At 40.4% G+C, this 23,539-nt stretch overlaps 2 protein-coding genes across 2 annotated transcripts in view; one reads left to right on the forward strand and one right to left on the reverse strand.

The window, feature by feature from the left end:
- ift140 (intraflagellar transport 140 homolog (Chlamydomonas)) overlaps nt 1-23,000 on the reverse strand; it is a 28,486-nt gene extending 5,486 nt beyond the window's left edge. The window contains exons 1-18 of the mRNA XM_005448253.4: nt 22,841-23,000; nt 22,239-22,402; nt 21,934-22,155; nt 21,466-21,587; nt 21,238-21,368; nt 20,568-20,743; nt 20,304-20,395; nt 20,111-20,217; nt 19,837-19,979; nt 19,368-19,571; nt 19,193-19,265; nt 19,004-19,095; nt 18,757-18,884; nt 18,535-18,652; nt 18,295-18,416; nt 18,069-18,195; nt 17,858-17,989; nt 17,091-17,323 (exon numbers count right to left, since the gene is read on the reverse strand). Coding sequence (XP_005448310.1) covers nt 17,091-17,323; nt 17,858-17,989; nt 18,069-18,195; nt 18,295-18,416; nt 18,535-18,652; nt 18,757-18,884; nt 19,004-19,095; nt 19,193-19,265; nt 19,368-19,571; nt 19,837-19,979; nt 20,111-20,217; nt 20,304-20,395; nt 20,568-20,743; nt 21,238-21,368; nt 21,466-21,587; nt 21,934-22,155; nt 22,239-22,385 — 2,369 coding nt within the window. The 5' untranslated portion in view covers nt 22,386-22,402; nt 22,841-23,000. The remainder of the gene's footprint in view (nt 1-17,090; nt 17,324-17,857; nt 17,990-18,068; nt 18,196-18,294; nt 18,417-18,534; nt 18,653-18,756; nt 18,885-19,003; nt 19,096-19,192; nt 19,266-19,367; nt 19,572-19,836; nt 19,980-20,110; nt 20,218-20,303; nt 20,396-20,567; nt 20,744-21,237; nt 21,369-21,465; nt 21,588-21,933; nt 22,156-22,238; nt 22,403-22,840) is intronic.
- tmem204 (transmembrane protein 204) lies at nt 488-10,433 on the forward strand. Its single transcript, XM_003438455.5, has 3 exons — nt 488-1,750; nt 3,860-4,015; nt 9,384-10,433. The coding sequence occupies exons 1-3, from the start codon at nt 1,471-1,473 to the stop codon at nt 9,626-9,628; spliced, it is 681 nt and encodes a 226-aa protein (XP_003438503.1). The 5' UTR covers nt 488-1,470; the 3' UTR covers nt 9,629-10,433.
- Nucleotides 23,001-23,539: the final 539 nt, after the last annotated feature.

The raw sequence follows: 23,539 nt of genomic DNA on the forward strand, positions 1-23,539 counted from the left end.
TTTCAATTCCAAATTTAAGATTCCACAGCCATCTGGTCTCTATTTCCATCCCCTCCCTCCTCCTTGCTTTAGCTGATACAGATGTGGGCTGTTTATTAAAGTTAGGCAACAGGAAATACCCCAAATCTTTAGGGGCCCTGCTATAAGAAGGGAGACAAAGTGAAAAAAAAGCAATAGTAATAGGTGGCAGCCAAAGTCTTACTGTTTATGGTAATAGAAAACAAAACATGGGGTGGAAAAAAAATCTGAGTTATTTAAAAATGTTGAGAAAAATCATGTTCGCAGCACTCTGAGCAGCCAGATTTAGAGAGCCAGAAAAGGAAAGACAAGAGAAGAAACAGGTCTACATTTGGCCTCTCTTCCCATCCTCTTTTCCTCTCAGGAAACACATCCTGTTGCTGGCCGAGTGTGGCAGTCACTATGTTTGTTGTACATGAGAGAGCGGACTTTAGCAAACGCCCCCTGGTCTCCAGACAAAAGAATATACCGAACAGTGACGTCTAAGAGGGGGTCTTTTGGACATTCTGTGACACGAACGCACTGGCACAAACACAGGCTCATATTTAAAGTGATCATGAAGGAGGGAGCTGTTTGTTCAGTGCTTGCTACAGCTGCTAACTGATTCCTCGGATTATGATGAACTGCAACTCCCCTGCATTTCAACTCTGACCGCAAACATTTGCAGAGAAACTGTGTGTGCGCGAGTGAGCAACAGAGAAAAAGAGAGAGTGAGAGGGGGTAAAGATAGAAAGAGGCAAAAGGGGGTGGGCTAGAGGACTTCTTGTTCCAGGCAGGCAGCAGGGGCTCTTCAAGTTGAGAGACAGTCTTGGGTAGTCAAAGCAAAGCCACCTACGAGTCAGCTCCTAGCAACGCTCTCCGAAGAATCTACTTTTGTCATCTGTACTTTTCTGGAAGAAATGTGGCATTGCTGAGAAGAAGAAAAAGAAAGCCAATCTACTGCACACCTAAATAAACCAACTGCAAACCCAGAAGTCTGAAAAGTGCATTAAACAGAGTACTGGAGGGTGGAAAAGCAAAAGATAAAAGTACAAGCAAGGACTGATATCCAAGAGTCAAGCTGCAGTCAGCCGGAGCCAGTGGAATGGACCTAGGTGCCAGTTGGATCAATCCCGACGTACCCACACTGCTGTCTGAGGAGGAGGGCTGAGGATCTGCTGCAACGACAACCGACTCCTGAATGAGGATGAATGGAGATGTCCTTTAGCTAAGCCCTAAAACAAAACTCTTGCCAAATCCACCTCTGGGTGAGCTGGGACGACACTAGCTAATAGCTGAAAGAAGAAGAAGAAGGTGGTGGTGGAGGAGGTGGAGAGTAGCCAAGGGGCCCAGAGCACTGCTAGTGCTCCTGGCCCAGAGGAGAGGCGAGGGAGCTGGCAGCCCACTGAGCTCGAACAGGACTCGGAGCAGGGGCACGACGGAGGGGGAGAGGTGGCAGGTGCCGGGCGTCACATGGCCTTGCAGAGGCTGGTGGCGGCAGCGGTGGCCGTAGCCCTGCTGTCCCTGGTCCTAAATAATGTGGCAGCCGTCACACCCAGCTGGGTTCTGCAGACTCTGGAGGACGGCCGAAAGCGCAGTGTGGGACTATGGAAGATGTGCCCCAACGGCGGGGAGAGGGGCCGTGACGACCTCCAGGCTGACAGAAGGGGGCAAGGCACACAGAAGCAATGTGAAAGCACTGGTTGGGGCTCTGAGTATGCAGGCTACCAAGAATCCCGTAGCACTGTCAAATGTAAGTTTTAACTTTACTTTAGATTTTACACTCGACATCACAGCATGCTTATGTCTGCTTTAAAAAAAGTGTCTAACCTTTGTCTTGTTAAACTTGTTGACTGATAAATTGGTACATCCTTATAAATAAAAGAAATACACTTAATGCTGCAGATATCGCTGTACTGCAGAGTTTTATATAGTGGTCAGTTTTGTTCTTTTTCATATGAAAACACACCTCTGAAGAATTTCACTGTTGGGGTAAAGCTGACATCCATGAATTAAATCCAAGCTCTTAACTTTTAAGTTTATCCAATGTATTCAACCATCCAAAAATCTGTAGCATGTACTCCATAAAACAGTTACATTTTTCAGTCAAAGTCAATGCTACAATGGATTTACGTGCTTCTCTAAATAAGCTCCAAACTGTCGTTCAAGAACAAGTCTGGGAAATGCTGGAAATCCATTGGCCAGCTTTACTGGGCACTGGGCAGCACTGCCAACTAATGGCAAAAGTGACTTACCATTCATGAAAAAATAGTAATCGTGTCAATGCCCCTGTGCTGAGAGTGTATTTTATAACCCTGTTTCCAAAAAAACCAAAACAAAAAAACTGGAATATAGGTCACAAAAGAATAGAACCACCCCCCCAAAAAACTTCAAAAAACATAACATAACATAGAAACCTGAACAATTTCAGAAAATCTCCGCCAATGTAGGAGTTTTATCCTTGCATGATTTCATCATCTGCGGTATAAACTGCCATAAATAAAAGATTCAGATAATCTGGAGAAATTTACTTCTAAAATCAAAGTGAACACAGTTTGTTTTTGCATCCACAAATAAAAGTTCAAGCTCTACCACGCAAACATAAATTGAACATGAACTGGTATTCATGTAGAGGTTTTACACTGTAACTGACCACTTAATACATCTACTGGACTGTGTGAATACATGAATGTCTTCAAGGGAAATCTGTAGATGGATGATTCAGGGGTTGTTGTGGCTCAGGAGGTAGAGCAGGTCATCTGCTAATTGAAAGGTTGATGGTTCATAAGTATGGATGCTTTGTTATCCTTGGCCTGATCGCAGTGTGAATGTGTGTGTAAATCTTAGATAGAAAGCAGTTAGATGAAGAAAAAGGTACTGTGTGAATGGGTGAATGAGACATGCTGTACAAAGCACTTTTAGTGCTCAAGTAGAGTAGAAAAGCACTATCTAAGAACAGGTTTATTTACCTTCAGATCAGGGAATGATCAGCTGTATCCCCTGAGTCACATCAACCAGTAAAACAAACACACAAAAAATATATTAATATGTATAAACAAGACCGAGAAACACCGCTGCCTTTTCTGGGACTGATCTTATATGAGATAGATAGAGGAAAAGTGAAAAACTGTCCTGTGGTCTGACCAACGAAAATCTAAAATGTTCTAAGTCATGGACAGTCTATCCAGCAAGCTATAGATAAGATCCATCCAGCTCAGTTCCAAAGGATCTGTGATGGTATAGGGATGGAGTAGTACACAAGGCACTGGCAAAGTGCAGAATGTCTGGATACTTGCGTATGCTGCCATCAGGGCAGCGTTTGCGTCTGGGAAGGTTTTGTCTTTTTCAGCAAGACAATGCCAAACCACATTCTGCACATAATTACAATTCTGCAAGTATAACAGCAGTTCTCCAGAGGAAAAGAGTCCTGAGCTTTCCTGCCTTCACACACACACACACATAAAAAAACAGAAACAAGACAAACCAGCTCTGAACCGCTGAGAAGCTGAAATCCTATATTTACTTTCAAAAGTAGATGAGCTACACTCCACAGTTCAAAAATCCTTCAGTGTTTCAGAAGAAGAGGTGGCAGCCTTTATGTTCTGTGTTGTCTTTGCACTAGATTTATTCAGTCTAGACTTTTAAATCAGTGTCCCAGCTTTTTTTTTTTTTTTTTTGGAAACCGTGGGTACATTTTAAATAAATTAGTAAATTAGTTTTATGGTGCCCTCAAAAATTCAGACATATAATAAAAGTATCCCTTAAAGACTATTATTGCCATCTACTTTTTCATGTGTATATCTGACTCGTTTACATCACAGTGCCAGAAATATGACACAACTTTTTCTTCTGGTCCTTCAAGTGCAGTTTAACATGATGCGAGCATGTAACCTGATAGCGACAGTGGCCCTGACTGCAGGTCAGCTGATCTTCCTTCTAGGCCTGATGAAGTTGCCCTTCATCTCACACGAATCCCAGTGGTGGGAAGAAGCCATCGCTGCACTTTTCCAACTAGCCAGTAAGTACCAGCATCCCCTCTTTTTAAGTGTTTTGCCATTTGAAAAGATTTAACCAAACCCAAAATTTACATACTCATGTATACAAATGCTACAGACCAAAGTTCACACGGTGTCTGGCCAAGTGCCATAAAATTGGGATGTAATCACAGCTGGACCTGGACTGGGCAACTTTCCAGTACTAAAGATCAACTTCTAAGCCTCAAATGCTGCAGGAAGTTACGACACCAGCAAATCTCATCCTTTATGTCTACCTAAGAAAAAGTAAACCCTAATTTTAAAAAAATAATGCATCATAGACCATATTTTTACTAAATGTGGGTACTCATCCATATTTAAATGAAAAGTGGTCACAATAGTGGAAACAAAATCTGTCCATTGTCGATCCCTCCATCCATCCATCCATCCATCCATCTATCCATCCACCACAATCGACATTAAGTGCTCCCTAGTATTGACTTGTCCCGGTGCCCCTGCTGAGGAAGTGTGTTGTGCGCTGCGGTCACTCAGCTGCTTGGTTTCTGAGCAGCATGAAGGGGGTCTGGTGTGGGTCTAAATTTAGTCCTAGTCCAAAATCCATGGACCAGTGCTGCAGTGAGCCAGGGAGCGACTGTCGGGCGCCAGGATATCCCTGCTCAGGACGAGGAAATGTCTGTGACTACCTGTTATGCAAACCCCTGAGCTGAAGAAGGAAAAAGAGGGGAGGGGGGAATTAACGGGAAAGACAGTTTTCGACGGGGACTGTGTGTTTGTGTGTGCACTGGCAGGAGGGAATATGTGCATATATGCTTGTGTATGTTAGAGTGTGTTGTGGCATGATTGTCTGTTTATAGTGAGCTTCGGTGAAGAAATGTCCTTTGGTACTTATGACAGCAGGGTGGGACTTGCCTCACTCTAGATACACTGGCCTAGCTTTTATGTCTGTTTACAAAGTGTCTAAGAGTAGTTGCAAATAAAGAATCTCCTCTTTATCTTTAGTCTATTCAGGACAAATTCCAGCGGGGCTGATGGCTTTTATCTAAAGACCTTGGTGAGAGGATTGAGGCCCACCCAGTGTTACTGCATTTTCCTATATTAGACAACAACACGAGAAACACCTCAGTGGCCAAGAGCTCATCTCACAAAAGAACGATTACCAAAGGCAGCAGCATAATAGATTTGGCATTCTAAAAAGAAATTTACTGCACACACCTACTTCCCTGACATTAAAAAAAAATAACACTCTCTGGAAAAATCTGATCTTCTAATTTTACTCTTCTGACAGAAAAAGGTTATTATCAAAATGTAATCTTGACCTTAGAAGTTTATCAGTTCATAGTCGTTCATAGGACACGACACAAGAAAAAAAATCAGATGACAAGTGTCGCTTGTATACACTCAGCTCCTTTGCTGTCTTAAAGACAGATTGCTCCAGAGAACGTCTTTAACACATGGACGTCAGATCAAAATACCAAAACTAAGAAAAAAAAGACTAAAAATCAGAATTTTGACGACTGGAGCTGAAGTTAACTTGGTACTTCCAGCTGATAAAGTCTTCTGTTTGAGTTTATTACATACAAAAAAACATAAACTCAACAACTGCTACACTTATATTATTTTCTTCATCATTTCATATTATTCACTTCATATTATTTTCTGATGTTTTTAAAATACACTCCCATATCCACATACATGTAACCCGTGTATCAAAGCAACTATCCACTAATATTTGCTATGTGAAAACTCTGTGACATGCAATAAATATCAATTAATTCATGGGTATGTCTGAATTAAGCTTTTAATGTGAAAATTACCCATGTCTTAAAGGCAGTCACTTGGGAAAAATGTGTATTTCCTGAATACTGCATAGATGTGTCACTAGATGAGAGTAAACTTTGATCTAACGGTTGGGGTAGTTGCACATGTAAGTCAAGAGTCATCATTAGATACAAGTCAGTAACATTAATCCTACACCATCCTAAGCTTGGCCATCTCAACCAAATTTCTTGGAAATTCATCAAATGTTTATTGTATTACAGCACTATGAAAAAAAAAACTTGGGCCACCCCTTATTTCAAGCCTGGCTTTCTGGTCATTTATTAAAGCGGTCTTCAGCAATAGTTCTCCATGCTTTCTGAAGCTGAAGTTTTTCTTTGGACATTGTCTGCCCCATTTTGTTTGATTGTTTAACGGGCATAAAATAATACTTTTGCACCAATAGGGCAATTCTCAAAGTGCTAAAGGCCTAAAACTTGGCGTATTTCAGCATGGTGAGTCTTTAAAGATTTGTGGAAACTGGACAAACGGAAGACAAAAGAAGAAGAAGTGGCCCATCGACAGCAGATGAACACCATGGAAGTCATGGTCTGAACAGATAAAAGAAAAACTTTCAGAAAAGACCTGAAACAGGACCATGAAAAAGGCATCTGGCCCTTCAGATGATCCATCTACTGTTTACTGAAGCCTCATCAGAAATGGTGTCAGTGGAAGGGAAGGAAGGGAAAGGAATAAATTGATGGCTTATGCCAAAATACACAAGAAGTGAGCTGGAAATCAATAGAAACAGATCTGATAGAGTGATGTATCCAAAATTTAAATTTTGGGTAGTTAGAATAGGCTCCAGCTCCCCACAACTCTAATAAGGATAAGCAGAAGAGAATGATGATGGATGGATGGATGGGTTTAAATTTCCATCTGCTAAACACGGTGGAGGATCTCTCATGGTTTGTGGCTGCATTTCACCGGTGGTGTTGAAGATCTTGTAAAAAATGATGGAAGTGCACACAGAAAAGTCCCATTTTAATCCATCATACAATACCATCTGGAAAGCAAATTCTGTTTTTACCTTATATACTGCATTTCCATGTATATTGGTACGTGGTTCAATAAATAACTGCACCTATTTCCATCGGAAAATATAAAGAAATGATGGTGGCTCAACACTTTTGCACAGCACGTTAATCTGGGCCACAGCAGTAGCCCAACTAAACGAACAACAGACTAACAGTGCCATCCCTAAAACCACAAGAGTAACATGAATACCGTAATAAAAATGCCACCCATTTTGGAGCATTTTTTGAGGTTTGGACAGTTGGACAAATAAAAAATTAATCAACTCTAAAAATAACCATCAGATTCAATAATAATCAAATGACTGAGCAATAATTCCTGGAAATAAAGGCTGCAAAATTCCTAAGAAGACCAAATCATCTGAGTGCAGATAGTAATGCAGGCCTCTACCATTCATTCATTCTCCACTCCCATTTCAGCCCTCCCCCACTGAGTCACTGAATGGGGCTCACTTCTGAATGAATGGAGGTATTTTTACCCATCGCTCCCTTTCACTGGAATGTTTTCATTTTCAGACGTGCCAAAATGCTTTACAACTGCAAGCAGAGTGTGAGTGTGTGGAATAACAATATTAAGCTGCATAGAGCCATATCTCAGCAACGTTGGCTGGTCCAGACTGAAAGCACAATAGTGGTCTTTTCACCCCGTGAGACAACTCTGGAATGTGTTTTCTGAATGGACATGGCTCTAACGTGTCAAATGTCAACACTGCAGATCACATCCCACTAAGAAGCGGGTGATTAGTGAATCTGTATGATCCGTTCACTGATTATAAACCTGGCTCCAAAAGAAGTCACATTTGTGTCTGTGGCTCAATAGATTCCTGGTGAGAAGCAAGACATCATGACAACTACAGTAGGTCACTACTAGCTAAAAGGAAAATGCAGGGCCAAAGGAATTTCCAAGAACCAGTCACATAGCAGCAAGACTCATTAAGATTTTCTCTGTGACAGACTGTGTCAGATGTCCAGTAAATGTATTAACCTCGGAGCTCAGGGTGTGGCAAGGAGGCGAGGAAGGAAGGATGGAAAGAGGAAGCAGGGGAAGGAAGCATGGGAGATAAGTCCCTGCCAGAAAAGAGGTTCACACAGCCCACCCTGGCTGGAAGCTGGACAGGAGATTATTCATTTTCTTGGATAAGGAGCCAGACAGGTTAAACATGAACAGACATGAGCAAACAGTTACATTCTTATGCATACACAGTGTAGTGGATACATATTGATATACAGACACAATTATCCACATCCTCACTTAAAACAATGACAACCATCTTACAGTAGAGGTAGAGAAAGAAATATAAATGAACTTCCCTCATTGGTGCCACTGACTGTTTCAGGAAACCGAATGATTCATATCCTAATGCACTAACATCCCTATTTCCAGTGATTATTTTTGGTCCCTGTATTTATACCACTGTGGATGGGGCAAGTTTTTTAGACATGTAGCATTGTTAAACTATATAATGGCTCCAGAGCACACTTGAAGGCATTGAATGAGAAAACCCCGAGAAGTGTTGCTTTAAGACACACTGTACCTAACTGTAAAGAAGTAGGACAACAGCAGCCGTGGAGACAGTGAAAAATGTTGATACAAGATCAAAGGAACAGCATGAAACTAAAGACTAAGGCTTTATACCTTCGCATGCAAGCAGGAGTTCCTCTTTGCTTCAGTCAAGCTCCTGTGAATCAAAGAAAGCAGGAGATAAAACATCTCAAAGGCTTTTCCAAGCCTGTATTCATGCTCTGATATTTTTCCGCTATTGAGAACTTTAATCTTGAGATCTCTGAAGTTCCTCCTCAGAGGAAACAGATTTCCCAAATCAAAGGCTGTGCACATAGCTCCGGCCTTACTGTGCAATACAGTGACTACAGTGATAGGGTCTAATTGTCAGCATGCAGGATTTTAAAAAGCCAAAGAGAAACTTCAGATGTACATTAGGCCAAGCAGTCTCTTTCACTTGGGTTTCTGAATATCAAAGGTAAAAAACAAAAATCGTAACTGTTGTTTTTCTTGGGTTGGCCAGTTCCAGTGAAAGGAAATCTTAATGCTTCAGCTTACCAATACATTTTCAACTTTGAGAGAATGGGATTCTTCTACTACTGCAGGTTTCATTTTTTTAACTGTTGTAACTAAAATGTCTTAAACTATCCCACAGACTCTCTCTCAACTTTACAATTAAAAGTCTTACAGTTACATCCAAAGTCTCATCTGGTACAACACAATATTGCCAGCTCATGGTCACGCTGACCTCAATCATCTGGTTTTAATGTGCTCAGGAGTTGCTAGCATTCCTGTAAGCGCTTTGTGCTGTTCCTCGTGAATATTTCTTCACCAGCACAATGTTTGCACTCTGGGTCTCTCAGTAATTATGTCAAGATGAAACATGACCTTGTCTGTTTTTCCAGTGTGAAACATGATGCAGCTTAAACAGAAGAGTGCCTCAAAATTTGAAAAAAAGAAAAAGCACATACTGTATTTCACTGGATCCTGATATTGGTAAATAACAGCTGACTGATTTCTTCTCTCTCTGCTCCCATGCAGGTTTTGTTCTGGTTATTGGACTTGTGACCTTCTATAAGATCGGGCCCAACACCCACCTTTCCTACTCCTGCTATATGGACATAGCAGCTTGCCTGCTGGCCACTATGGCTGCGGCTATGCTCATCTGGAACATTTTACACCGCCGTGATGACTGCCTTGCACCTCGAGTTATAATCATCAGTCCCTCACTAGCGTCACCTTTTCACCCGCGTCTGGACAATGACTATGTGGAGTCACCTTGTTGAGCTCAGGAGATCTCACACGACACGCCAGTGACAAGACTATGTTCTCAACCCGTCATGTTTAACTCCAGCTACGTGACAGCAATGCGACTCTCAAAAAAAGACGACACTCCTGTGCTCCCACAATGGCTGGACTAACATACGCTTGCAATTGTATTCCATTGCTCCCATTCCCACAATAGAGATATGCTAAATATTTTGCTATTTAGTGCACAGTTTTCACATATTTAACTAAAATTAATGTTTAAAGCAGCCCTAAAGTTCCAGGGAAATTCAAATCCTGCATGATTCAATCATGTATTCAAGCCAGAGTAATCTGTTAAGTAAAGAATTTGGATTAGGACTGTCTTTCATAAAACATAATTCCTATGAAAAGATCAAGCTGGAACTTGACATATTTTATTAATGGTGCATTTATGAAATGGTCTCCTGCACAATCATAAATTTGAAAAAATGAAAGATGTTGAAATTATAATACTAGAATACCTCATATTTGTGTTCACTAGTTTAAAGCTTATTAAAAATGTTATGCACATAATAATTATATATGTTACATGTAGGGAACATACCAGGATAAAAGCTGAAGAGTCTTCAGTTAGCTTTTTGACTGTGCTTTGCCAAATCAGTGACAATATTTAATTTTTTTAATAGCCAGTGAGAGATGGCATTTTGAACAAATGAAAGAAGAACACGAGGATATATTATAATGTTCCAGGAATACTTTGAAGCAAGAAAATTTTAAAAAGATAAAAGACAAATAACCTGCTAAATAATGTGTATGGATAATTGTGGATTAGTTTTTGTTCAATTGATAGTAACTATTTTGCCGATGTACTGCAACTTGTTCAGTTAAGTTCATTTTTCATGATGCTTCCTTTATGATTCTCTCCTTGCTTTGGTACATACTCGATACCTAAATTAATATAATATATATAAAAAAAATAATAGCATAGTGCTATCATAAGTAGTAGTAATGACCATATCATATTTCTGCAAAAAACTCCAGGTTATTTGTGGGACTTCCACATTAAAATAATAATATATCATGTATATCATGTAAATTCAATAAATTTATTGGTAACTATAATCAAACAGTGGTTGTTGTCTTTGCTGCTTGGTACCCAACATCCTGACAAAGGCTCATTCATTAAAAGTTTATTTTAATGAATCATTTTTCTAGTAACTTTAGCCATTTGTCAACTGGAAATTCTTCATCAACAGTTGTCTTCTCATAACATTTAACCAGAAATTACATTAAGAGGAGAAGTGGGACAGAAATCTGTTGAAGAAAAACTAAAGATGACGGTTGTCCTGCCCATGCTCCCAAAGAGCCGATTAATTATCTTAACGTGAAACACATTAGCCAATCATGTCGCTGTGTTGAAAAAACACCCAAAACAATTTCGGGGCAAAGTCAACAAACTTTTGCATTTCTTTTTTTAAATTGGATTTGACTGCTGATTCTGTACGGGCTTTTTATTTTTATTCCTCTGTATTCCTCCATATTTGATCCAAGATGGCTGCCTCCAAAACAGATTTGATTTAAAGAGGAAATGAAATGCTACACATTTCAAGGCTAATTTACACCACTGAGCCCTGCTCTCAAAAACTGACACAGATGTAACACGGTCTGTGAAGCTGGATTTAAGAAATAATTGTGTAAAGTTAAAGTTTTAAAAAGATGTTTAGCGTCATCTTCTGTCAATAAGTATGGTTGGTTTGTTGGTTGCAGCTAATAGCCTATATTAGTTTATGTTAGCTAACTAGTGACAGAATCGATAACTCAGAGGAAAATAAGGACACTAAAACTAAAAGTCAGTTTAAGGGATCACTTTTGTGCTGCTCCTGGCTGCAACAATCTGTTTTATGTTAAGAAATTGTCTCTTTAGTAGTAAGTGGCTGTTTGCTGTTTGGCTAACTGCACTCAAAAGGGAAAATCCAGCAGTTAGCTGTAATGTTCGAGTTTGTAAAGCACTGTATGAATGAGGACTGTGTGGAGGCGAGCCTGTTTGAGTCATCAGACCAACATGCTGTGAAAAAGTGTGGAGTTTTTTGCACAGTTGTGACACTTACATGTTTCAGATCATCAAACAAATTTTAAATTTAGAAAAAGACACCACAAGGAAATACAAGGTGCAGTATTTCAGTGATGGTTTCATTTATTAAGGTAAAAAAAAGTTATCCAAACCCTCCTGGCTCTGTGTGCCTTCCTTGTTAATCATGAATTAACTATTTCACTACCCACACCCAGACCTGATTACTGCCAGGCCTGCTGGATCAAGAAATCGCTTAAACAGAGCTGGTCTAACAAAGTATGTTAATAAATCTAAAGCAACACATCATGTCTAAAGAAACAGCTGAGAAACAAAGTCATTGACATCTATCAGTCTGGAACAGGTTACGAAGACATTTTATAAGGCTCTTGCACTCCAGTGAACCACAGTGAAAGCCATTATCCACAAATGGAGAAAACTTGGAACAGAGGTGAACCTTCCCAGTAGCGGTCGGTATGCCAAAATTACTACTCATCCAGGAGGTCAAAAAAGAACCCAGAACAACATCTAAAAAACTGCGAGGGTCACTTGCCTTGGTTAAGGTCAGAGTGCATTATTCAACAATAAGAAACAGACTGGGCTAAAACGGCATCCATGGGAAACTTCCAAGGTTAAAACCACAGCTGACCAAATGTGCTCGTCTGACATTTGCCAAAAAAACATGATCCAAAAGACTTTTGGGAAAATATTCTGTGGACTGACGAGACAAACGCTGAACTTTCTGGAAAGTTTGAGTCCCATTACATCTGACGTAAAACTAACACAAAGAATATCATACTAATAGTCAAATATGGAGGTGGTAGTGTGATGATGGTACCATGCTCTCTACCAGATACTCCAGAAGGAGAATGTCCGTCATCAGTTCATCCCATAAAAATAAAGCTCACTCTGGTAACGCAGCACGACAATGATCCAAAACACACCAGCAAGTCCTGCTGTGTCACTCCTCTAAACAGCTTACAAAAATCAAAATGAAGGTTTTGAAGAGGCCTAGTCAAACTCTGGACTTAAATCTGATTAAGATGCTTTAGCCTGACCTTAAACAGGCTGTTCATGGTTAAAAAGCCTCCAATATGAATTAAAAATAGTTTTGCAAGAAGTGGGCCAAAATTCCTCCACAGTGATGTGAAGCACTCTTTTGCCAGTTACTGCAAATCCCCGATTGCAGTTCTTGCTGCCAAGGGTGGCACAGTTATTAGGTTTAGGGGAAAATTACCTCTTCACAAGTCATCGGGTAAGTTTGGATAGTTTTTGTCCCTTAAAATATTAAACCATCATTTTAAAACAGCATTTTATATTTACTCAGGTTGTCTTTGCCTAATAAATGAACTAAAACATGTAATTGTGACAAATATAGAAAAAAGTAAGAAATAAGAAGGGGGTGGTGGGGGTGGCTTTTTCATGGTATTATATACATACAGCTGCACCACAGTTGTTGAACCCCAAAATCATGTCCAGTACTTATATCTCAGCAAATCCAAAACAACCTAGTCTCAGAGTAACTTCCAGCTCTACTATTATAATAAGGAACTTGACTCTAGCCTGAAGCATCAAAGGATGATACAAAAAGTACTGAATGACGATATCAGTTCCTTGGAGAATGAAAACCTCACAGGGAAGAACAACTAAAATTAGCTCATTCTTTCCAGTGACAACTGGCTTAAATGGGGGTCATGAGGGTCAAACGTATCACACCAGTCTCAGTCTGAACACCTTCTTGAGTCATTTAATTCCAAGGAAAGTTTGGCTCTGAAGAGTAAATTCAAAAGAAAAAGACTGTAACAGACTGCTTGCATAAGTGTGGGAAGATAATCTTGTAGCAGCATGTCACTTAAAAGTCAAGGACAATGTGAATGAAAGGAAGTAGCACAGTGTGGACTGAATAAGACATCCCAACCTGGATATGACACAATGCTTTTAACGGCAGGAGGAACTTTGATACTGACAACATCACCTTCAAAGTGTGTTACGTTTTATATCTCATCCATGGATACTGTCGGTTTCATTATCAGAGGGAGGAAGGGCATTTTATAGTGTGCATTGATGCAGCTGTGACTCAGGTGATCTGACCTTTTCATGCACACATGTCAAACAGGCATATTGACTCTACTGCTCCCACCAGATATTTCCTCAAAATAAATCTACTACATCTGAATGAATTCTGGTTCACAAGCTAGAGTCAGATTTAAATATGAGACCCTTTGTTGATTCAGACCTGCATCATAGAGACAAGTCCCTGAAGATACAGGTTAGTACTGCAGGAAATGCATAATTCTGTGGGTGGAGATATGCGGGAATCATACACAATAAAAATCTTCAAAAAAAAATATGCACAGCAGTAAAAATAGCCTTCAATGAGGAACCTAGTAAACCTGTCATCAGGCCGATTAAACAGTTTGGAATATCCGGCCAATGGTGTAAGCCGTTTTCCCATTTGTTTGTTTTTATGCTATTTTCCCATTTGGGTAATGTTTGTACGTGCGAAAGCAACGCTACAGCAGAATTGTTCCCTGGATCACGTACTCTCCTGAAGATAATATCAGATCATCGCTGATATCACATAAATTTCTCAAAGACACACACACACTTGCAGGAACTAACACACACATCCTTTTAGTGACCTGATTTAATGTTTGTTAGAATGGAAAAGGGGCACTCGCTTTGGACCAAACTGGCAGGGGGACCTCGAACGTGTGTGTGTGTGTGTGTGTGTGTGTGTGTGTGTGTGTGTGTGTGTGATTTAATGTTTAGAAAAGTACATCCCCTCAGAACACACCCGCACACTAACAGAAACAGTCACACATATACACATTGAAGAGTTCCTTCCCTCAACAGAGACACACAAAAACCCTTAATCATGTCCTGTGTTTTTAATCTAATTCATGTACAGTGAGTTTGCTCATTTTAAAGGATCCGTATAGAGATTTTAAATTGAAAGATCATTGGTGCGTCATCACTTTTCCTTGCCAGGTGTTTAATTACAAAGGCTCTCATTGCTTAGGACTAACAGTATTAATGATGGACGTCGTTTCTGGGACTGAAAAATGAAGGCTAATGTACTTTAAACCTCTATTCATTGTAATTGTCAGCAAGGACCAACGATAGAAACCCAATTCTGCTACTAAAAAACATTTATAAATAGTGAATAAATAGTCAGAGTAATTTTGAGTTACTGAGTCAGAATTTTCAAATAATTTTGATAGGCTCCCGTGGTTCCTGGGGACATCAGTAAATACTCTGCTTTTTCCAATTCAGGTCATACTGAAAAAAAACATTAAGCTCATTTTGTAAATTATACTTCTCATTAGAGTCAGAAAGAAAGATTGTCCTGTGTGTACTCATTTTTCTCTCATTTTAATCATTAGAGAAAAAATTACCAATAATCATCCCACAGATGTAACATTATCTACAGCTACTTTCAGTACCATTGATATTCATTTAGACTTTTTCCTCCAATTGATCTTTCTGAGTTAACTTCAATAATTACTTCCTCCAAACCATCAACGTGTCTTTTAGACCCCATTCCTACAAAACTGCTCAAAGAAGTCCTGCCATTAATTAATGCTTCAATCTTAAATATGATCAACCTATCTCTAATAATCGGCTATGTACCACAGGCCTTCAAGCTGGCAGTAGTTAAACCTTTACTTAAAAAGCCATCACTAGACCCAGCTGTCTTAGCTAATTATCAGCCAATCTCCAACCTTCCTTTCATATCAAAAATCCTTGAAAGAGTAGTTGTCAAACACTAACTTTCTGCTTCTTAATTCAGACAAAACTGAGGTTATTGTACTCGGCCCTGAAAATCTTAGAAATATGGTATCTAACCAGATTCTTACTCTGGATGGCATTACCTTGGCCTCCAGTAACACTGTGAGGAACCTTGGAGTCATTTTTCACTAAGATATGTCCTTCAACGCACATATTAAACAAATATGTAAGACTGCTTTCTTCCATTTGTGCAACATCTCTAAAATTAGAAATATCCTGTCTCAGAGTGACGCTGAAAAACTAGTTCACGCATTTATTACTTCCAGGCTGGACTATTGTAATTCATTATCATCAGGATGTCCTAAAAACTCCCTGAAAAGCCTTCAGTTAATTCAAAATGCTGCAGCAAGAGTCCTGACAGGGACTAGAAAGAGAGAGCATATTTCTCCAGTATTGACTTCTCTTCATTGGCTTTCTGTTAAATCCAGAATTTAATTCAAAATCCTGCTCCTCACATACAAGGTCTTAAATAATCAGGCCCCATCATATCTTAATGACCTTGTAGTACCATATCACCCTATTAGAGCACTTCACTCTCGCACTGCAGGCTTACTTGTTGTTCCTAGAGTATTTAAAAGTAGAATGGGAGGCAGAGCCTTCAGTTTTTCCTCTTCTGTGAAACCAGCTTCCAGTTTAGATTCGGGAGACAGACACTATCTCTACTCTTAAGATTAGGCTTAAAACTTTCCTTTTTGCTAAAGCATATAGTTAGGGCTGGACCAGGTGACCCTGAATCCTCCCTTAGTTGTGCTGCAATAGGAGTAGGCTGCCGGGGATTCCCATGATGCATTGAGTTTTTCCTTTCCAGTCACCTTTCTCACTCACTATGTGTTAATAGACCTCTCTGCATTGAATCATACCTGTTATTAATCTCTGTCTCTCTTCCACAGCATGTCTTTCATCCTGTCTTCCTTCTCTCACCCCAACCGGTCACAGCCGATGGCCGCCCCTCCCTGAGCCTGGTTCTACCGGAGGTTTCTTCCTGTTAAAAGGGAGTTTTTCCTTTCCACTGTCGCCAAAGTGCTTGAATTGAATTGGCCAATGACTTGACGATCACAAGTTGTTAGCGAATGAGAGTGCAGTGTGTGTGACAGTCAGATCCACCTCTCAACTGTCATGTAAGGTTATAAAACGCCAAAATGGTGACGGTGAAAACTCTCAGCTCATAACCAGGCAGCAACTACCAACAGGTGATGACACAGACACCTACATCCATCCTTTATACCGTGTATGTTTTTAGAGGCAAGACAAATTTTGAAAATATTGAAAAAGCAGGGACAGTTTCTTCATGAGACTTTAAGAGAGCATAGCACACTAAAGGTTACAGAGCTATTGTAAGAGTTTGACCTTAACAGTCAAAGGTGCTGAGTGAAATGAGATAGAATGAAAATCAACAGTTTGTTATAGCTCTCCCACTGCAGAGCATTGGAGAGCATTCCAAGAACTGTCAAGGCTGTGTTAACAATGCTACCCCCTGTGTGCTGTGTGCTTTGTCTTTGAACTAAAGCCCCTGTGGAAACAATTAGTGGATTGGTGGGGATGTGATGACGGTTATCAAACAGAAGCAAATACCATCCTCAGTGCCTCCTCTATTAACAAATACCACTGAGCAGACACATGCATTTGTGATGTAAACATACCTCTTGATGAGCTTTATAGACTTAAAGGCTTCATCCATGTCACCGATAGTCAGGTAGAAGCTGAAGTTGAGCATGGCATCGCGGGTGGCCTTCTCACAGTTCTCCAGGCCTACAAAGTCTCTCAGAGCTTTCCGGGACACCATATGAGGGACCTGGGAGGGCGTCCCTGTCGTTGGCTGGGTTTGGTGTGACGATGCCGAAACCTCTATTAACCCTTGATCCTTCTCACCTGGCTGGTAAAAATATGTAGCAGTAAGATCAGCACACACGTGATTCAGACCCACTCATAATAAGCATGTTGTGAAGTGAGAACATAAAAATAAAATAAATGTGAAATACAAAGGGGAACAATGGGCACTAGAGACTGAGTAAAAGGGATCACAAAACATGTCTACTTATTAAGTGGTTAGTAGCTGTGCACAGTTAGAGTTGTAGATATTCCACAGATGTACTTGTGCTGGCTGGAGTTTTCATGTTTTCTTATATGGAACGCAAGGCACACACAATCACAGCACAACAAAGAACACTGAGGCTTTCTGAACCAACCGTACAGAGCAGACACTTACTTCAGGCAGAAATACATCACCCCTCCGAAATAATAGCTGGGGGTGTATTGGACCAAACACAGAGTTGCACATAAGAATAATGACAAGCATAAATAAAAAGACATATGATACATGACACAAAAAAATTAAGGAACAGATTTTTATGTGGATCACCCCGGCTAAGTGGAGAACACACACAGGCAGCGTGCTCTCAGTCCTCACCTTGCAGCTATAATAATAGTAGGGCACATCCAGAGCGAGGAGCGCCTGCATGCCTGGAGGTCTAGGGGAGCAGTCCTGCAGGAGGAGCCCATGCTCCTGTGTGCAGAAGAGGGTCACCACCAACACATCCACCTGAGTGAAAGGAAGCCATCATACTGTTTAACTACGCCTTAATTATTACTATATAATAGTGTTTAGGAGTGGTCTTTACCATATCCAAGGAACTATTTAATATGGATTCAGAGCTGACTGGCACAGTCTCGCAGACAAAAACACGAGGTTCACTCTCATCCCAGAAATGAGACACAGGAGAGCGACCGCTGAGCGACCACTGCTGCCTGGAAAACAGAATAGAGTGATCACAGTATGTCATCAAAGGGGGAAAAAAGGTAACATGCACGAACACAATAAAAACAGACGAAAGCTACTTTGGTTACTTTTCACTTTCTTCTTGCTGTGAGATACCACTTGAAGGTCTGCCAGTGAAGAAGTCGAAGTGTGTCACGGTGTCCATCTCAACATCATAAAAGTACACTTTGTGATCAGGTCGCCCATTCACCTGAGAGGAAACAATCTGGCTCAGTTCATTTAAGTTAAATACGCACAGTTTGATATAAAGATATTACATTTCCAATATGAAACAGAAGGAAGGTTTAATGTACTCACAGTACACTCACCTGAGAGATTAGGATGCTGACTTGGCTCCCATTAGCGTTACATTTAACTGACCTTAGTGCTCCCAGATTGGGAATCTGGTCAGCTAGGTTCTTGGTGCTGCAGTGAGCTTTGGCATCTCTATAAAGACAGAGAAAATGTTGATAAAGACTTGATTAAAAAAAAAGCACAGAGGCTTCTTTTTAAATTGTTTTAACCAGGATAACATCCACGTGAATGCCAACCTTCTGGAGAGGTCGAACACTCTGATGTTTGCCATGTCTGTGCCCACCACCAGATAGGACTGGCACACATTGAGTAGTACAGGGTTTCCCTCTGCCTTGGAGAAGGTTAAAAGCTGCTTCACTGTGCCCTGAAATCAACACCCAAGATCCAAATATGTTTACATTCTTTTAAAATCCACTCCGACTTAACTTCAGCTGATGTGCTGTCTCATATTTGTGTTTATATAAATATATGAGCCAAACAGACCTGAGGTGTGCGGATTTGTACCCGGTTTGGTTCTACAGTGTAAAGATTCTCGCCGTGTACAGCCACCACGTGGGAATCACAAGGAAATGATCCTGGGAATTAGAAAGACGTAAGGCAGAGAAAGCAGATGTGGTGAAATTAAAGGTGGAAACCGTGCTGTCTAGACTGTTTTTTCAGTGAGTGCTGTACCTGTATTGCGCAGACTTGTCCCTGAAAGCTCATACACAGTGACCTGCTTGCCATTCCAGACCGTCACTGAGTCCTGTCAGTGTGACAAAAGAAGTCATGCTAACATGACAGCAGTTTAAACTCCTGCTTGTCACCAACAGGAATACTTTGTGAAAGCCTTCATCTCTACCCTTACCTTAGTAACACACACCCCTCTGACATGTATGTCAGACTGCAGAGAAAAGTGCAGACCTGTGTGGAACTGAGTGATGTTGAGCTGTGTTGGGGAAAGCTGCACTGCTGCCACCTGCTGGCTGAAGTGGGCTGACATCACATGCTCACACAGGATCAGAACTGTGTTTGAATTGTTTGCCGCCAGGAGATTCAGGTTGGAGCCCCACTGAAGGAGAGATCAAAGTGAAATTTCTAAACAGAACACTACAGATGGTTTGTGACATAATCATTAAAAAAATAATTCAATGTAATCGATCCACGCCTAACCCATACATGTTTGGATTGTGGGAGGAAGCCAGAGTATCAGTTCAGAGTACTGTACTGGTTAGTTTAACTAATGACTCTTCATTGGCATGACAGCTGGGATAGACATGAAGTGGTAGAAGATGGATGGAACAAAAGTAATGTACTAATGCTGGTCAAGACATTACCTGTAGCTGAGTGACATTTCCTCCAATTTCTGTTGGTGTCTGCAGCTTCCACAGGGGCTTAGTGTCACCTCTACTGCTACCCGACTGCACCACCATCCTCCACATTGCTATGCGTCCATTGGTGGTGCCAGCTGCTAGGATTTCTGAGTATTGAACATTTTTTAAAAAAGCAACATTTTTTTTTAACCTATGCATTTGGAAACATTCAGGAATATGGTGATGGGAAAGAAAAAGCTTATTTTTATTTACAATTCTGTGCAAACTTCGCCATTACCTTTGCCTGCACAGTATGAAAGACAGTTGATCATCTCTCCCCTCTCATATCCCAGAGTCTCATCAAGAGACAAAACATAGTTGTCATCTCTTTCCAGATCCCACAGCCTAAAATATTCAACAGGGACATTATTACTCAGGTTTGAAATTTACATGTTTTTTTTTCTCAATGCAAACAGTGTGTGTATACTGACCTGATGACCTGCTCCCCGGATGCAGTGATGAGGAGGCCGTCTTCTGTCCACACAACGTCTACATTCTGCCCGGATTTGCTGCTCAACTTACCCTGTCACAAAAAAAGTCATGTATTACTCCACACTGATCTTTAGTCCTGACACAGAAGATAAAAAGGGCAAAAATATTAATTATAGTATGAATTAAAGTAACTGAAATTGATCATTCATGTTAATATTACTGGTAAATAAATAAATACATTTTTAAAAAATCTTTCAGTATACCCTCATAATCTCCTGTGCTCCACCCTCAGGTCCGAGAGCATACTGTGACAGCATGAGGTTTTCTGTGATCACTGCGAGGGCCTCTGTCTTTTCAAGGTAGAGAAGTTTCTTGATGGAGCCCTCCACACTGAGAAGGACACTCGTCTTACAATACTCATCCACACTATGGACTTTACCTATATGCATAAGACACGGGATTAAAGATGAAATAAGTGGAATATCTGACAGCTCAAACCACAAAGTGTCCATATTCATTAAAGATCAGACTGGATTCTGGATAAATAGCTATATAGCTTGTTGTATTTTCTCCTTTCTGGAGACTCCCACATGATTACTGCTTCACAGAGGCAAAACACACTTTTGATATAATTTTCAATAAATCTGCTGGATTAATCAGACTCTCTAAAACCATAAATACTTTTCTCATACTGTTATTCGTAACTGTTCAAAAATAAAGCAAAGTACCATCAATGCAATTTACAGAATAAATAAATAAAATCAACAGTCTTTATATGTTGATGGCTGTGACTGCAGAAGACTGCTGGCCTCAGATAAAATTATACAAGGCAATGAAAAAACAAATTGTGTCTTAAAGAAAGTATGGTCAAATGCATTCAAAATAACAAATGATTTAATTTTCCAAACTCCAACAGAATTCACAAACTCTTACCATCTGCAGTGCAGATAAAGAATCCAAGTCCCTCCTGTGGCCCCATCTTCAGAGGTGCCCCCTTCCAGCTAAACTTGTCCAGCGCACGCTCATCTCCTCTCACAGATGCTCGAGCTAGCATTGCCACATCACTATCATAAAAAACAAAAACAAAACAAAAAATAGTATTTGATTAAAAAAATGTCACAATACTCTTCCACTTGATGTGGGACTTCAAAAGCTGCTTACTCTCCAGGTGTGGACGGTCTGAAGATGCAGCAAGTTAAAGGTTTCTTGAATTCATGTTTTACAAGGTGGTTTCCATGAAGTCTCCCTCTGGCATCCACCTTCCATACTGCCAAAGCTCCAGACTGTCAATAACAATAATAACAGTAATAATTAACAGTTAATTTGCCTAGCACTTTCAAAACAGTTACAAAGTGTGTTAAAGAACACAATAAAATCTTAGTTAAAATACAAAAGAAAAGTTCAAAGAGTTAAAACAACAATCTCAGGGAAGCAATTGTTGCTTCCATCAATCTGGAAAGGGTTATGAGGCCATTTTTAAACAAGTCCATCATTTTACAGTGAGTGCATACCCAGAAAAAATAAGTGATTATATCCTATTAAAACTGATCCATCAGTCATGAAACCATCAGCATGTAAAAGACATGTAATATAATAATATATGCCAGGACGTTATTGCAACAAACTCACCTCATCACCAGTTACCAAGCGGCTGCCAAAGCTGCTCCACTCCAGCAGTTTGATGATGGTTGTATGTACACCAGGCAACACTGTTTGATCTCCAGAGGGGTGTGTCAGCAGCACTACCTCTCCATTATCCCAGCCTACCGCTAAAACTGGCTTTGTGGGATGCCAGCGCAGCCCTGTGGGCTGGTGAGGACGAACTACATGGCAGCTCTCCACATGCTCCCCCTGTACATGAACCAGATAGGTGTGACAATATTTGTGTGTGTCAATATGAGAGAAATGTTACATACTTTTATGTCAGAGGTTACCTGCTGCAGATAAAGGTCTACTTTTCCACCGGTGGCAGGACTGCTTGAGGCCACAGCCAATATAGGAAGACTCGAGTGCCAGGTCAACTGAAAGGGTACATCACTGCTGTCAGGGGCCTCAATGCGGTGATCAAAATAGACCGCCATATCTCTCGTGTACTTCTCTATATTTAAAAAAAAAAGAAAAGAAAAGAAAAGACAAAAGATAGATTCCTCTGTTTGTTAAGTTTTGGAAAAAAATTACAAGTTAGCCCTAAAATGTAGAGTCAAGTATCATTCTCTGCTTTAGGTTACTGTATGTTTGTTTTAGTTTTTTTGTTTTGTTTTTTTGGAGTTGACATGGCTAGTTCATTAATGGATACATGCAAACAGTAAACAATGCGGACCTAAGTGAAGCTATAAGTTCACTGTAATACTCGACAAAACCGGCTAATACTGTAGCATTACAGGAGATAGCAGCATCACTGGAAAGACGATGATAAATCCAAATTAGCTTCAACTAGCCGCTAACATTAGCTAAGCCAGATAAGCTAGTCAAAGTTAGCATTTATGGCTGGCCCTCGCTAACGTTCAACGAAGTCAGTCCTCTTGTCGAAACCCACCTCAGCTCACTTTCTTCTAAAGTGACGCCAACTTATCTGTAGAGACTGAAAAGGGCTTCAGACATCGACCTTTACTTCCAGTGTTGTCGTGTAGCCTCTGGTGTGAGCGTAAAGCGTCTCTCCCAGTTGCCCCTGACAACCTTACAGACTGCACAGGAGGTGGAGTAAAGAGAAACGACGGAAAAACCCGACAGTTGTCGAAGTTAATTCTAAACTGAGAGAAGCCTAATCAGGCACAAAGAGTATTAATTTCTGATGGAGCTGTCACAGGCTTTACTCATTCTAAATGAATATTGTCAGTTCTACGAAAATAACCTTGAAAAACCGAAAATGCCTTGAACTGTGTGACATTTGCATGTTTACTGTTGTCTGTTGTCATTTCGCAAACATTTCATATTTTAAAAAGCTTTTTAAATTGATCAGTGAGGTGGCTTTCATTGGTTTTAAAGGTAACCTATTATGCTATCTTCCTTATACACATTAATATTCTTTGATCCTACAAGTTGCGTTGCATGATTCAACACACAAAATAGTCTATTAGCTTTATCTATCTTCTTCTTAATGCAGCCCATCAGACAGATTAGAGTTTGCTGCCAATAGAACCAGGTCACTAGTGTTTATTGATGATGTGACTGTACAGGGCTATGCTCTCAGCTCGTATTCAGCCAAATGCCGCAAAACTGCTCGTCCAGCAGTTCA

Source organism: Oreochromis niloticus, linkage group LG8 (assembly GCF_001858045.2).
Source record: "Oreochromis niloticus isolate F11D_XX linkage group LG8, O_niloticus_UMD_NMBU, whole genome shotgun sequence".
NCBI classification, from domain to species: domain Eukaryota; kingdom Metazoa; phylum Chordata; class Actinopteri; order Cichliformes; family Cichlidae; genus Oreochromis; species Oreochromis niloticus.

What these genes read in the sequence shown, in the direction of transcription:
- tmem204 (XM_003438455.5), top strand. Translation starts at nt 1,471, where the DNA reads ATGGCCTTGCAGAGGCTGGTGGCGGCAGCGGTGGCCGTAGCCCTGCTG. An exon ending in ATCCCGTAGCACTGTCAAAT is followed by an intron (nt 1,751 to 3,859) that starts GTAAGTTTTAAC and finishes TGGTCCTTCAAG; the next exon opens with TGCAGTTTAACATGATGCGA. An exon ending in TGCACTTTTCCAACTAGCCA is followed by an intron (nt 4,016 to 9,383) that starts GTAAGTACCAGC and finishes GCTCCCATGCAG; the next exon opens with GTTTTGTTCTGGTTATTGGA.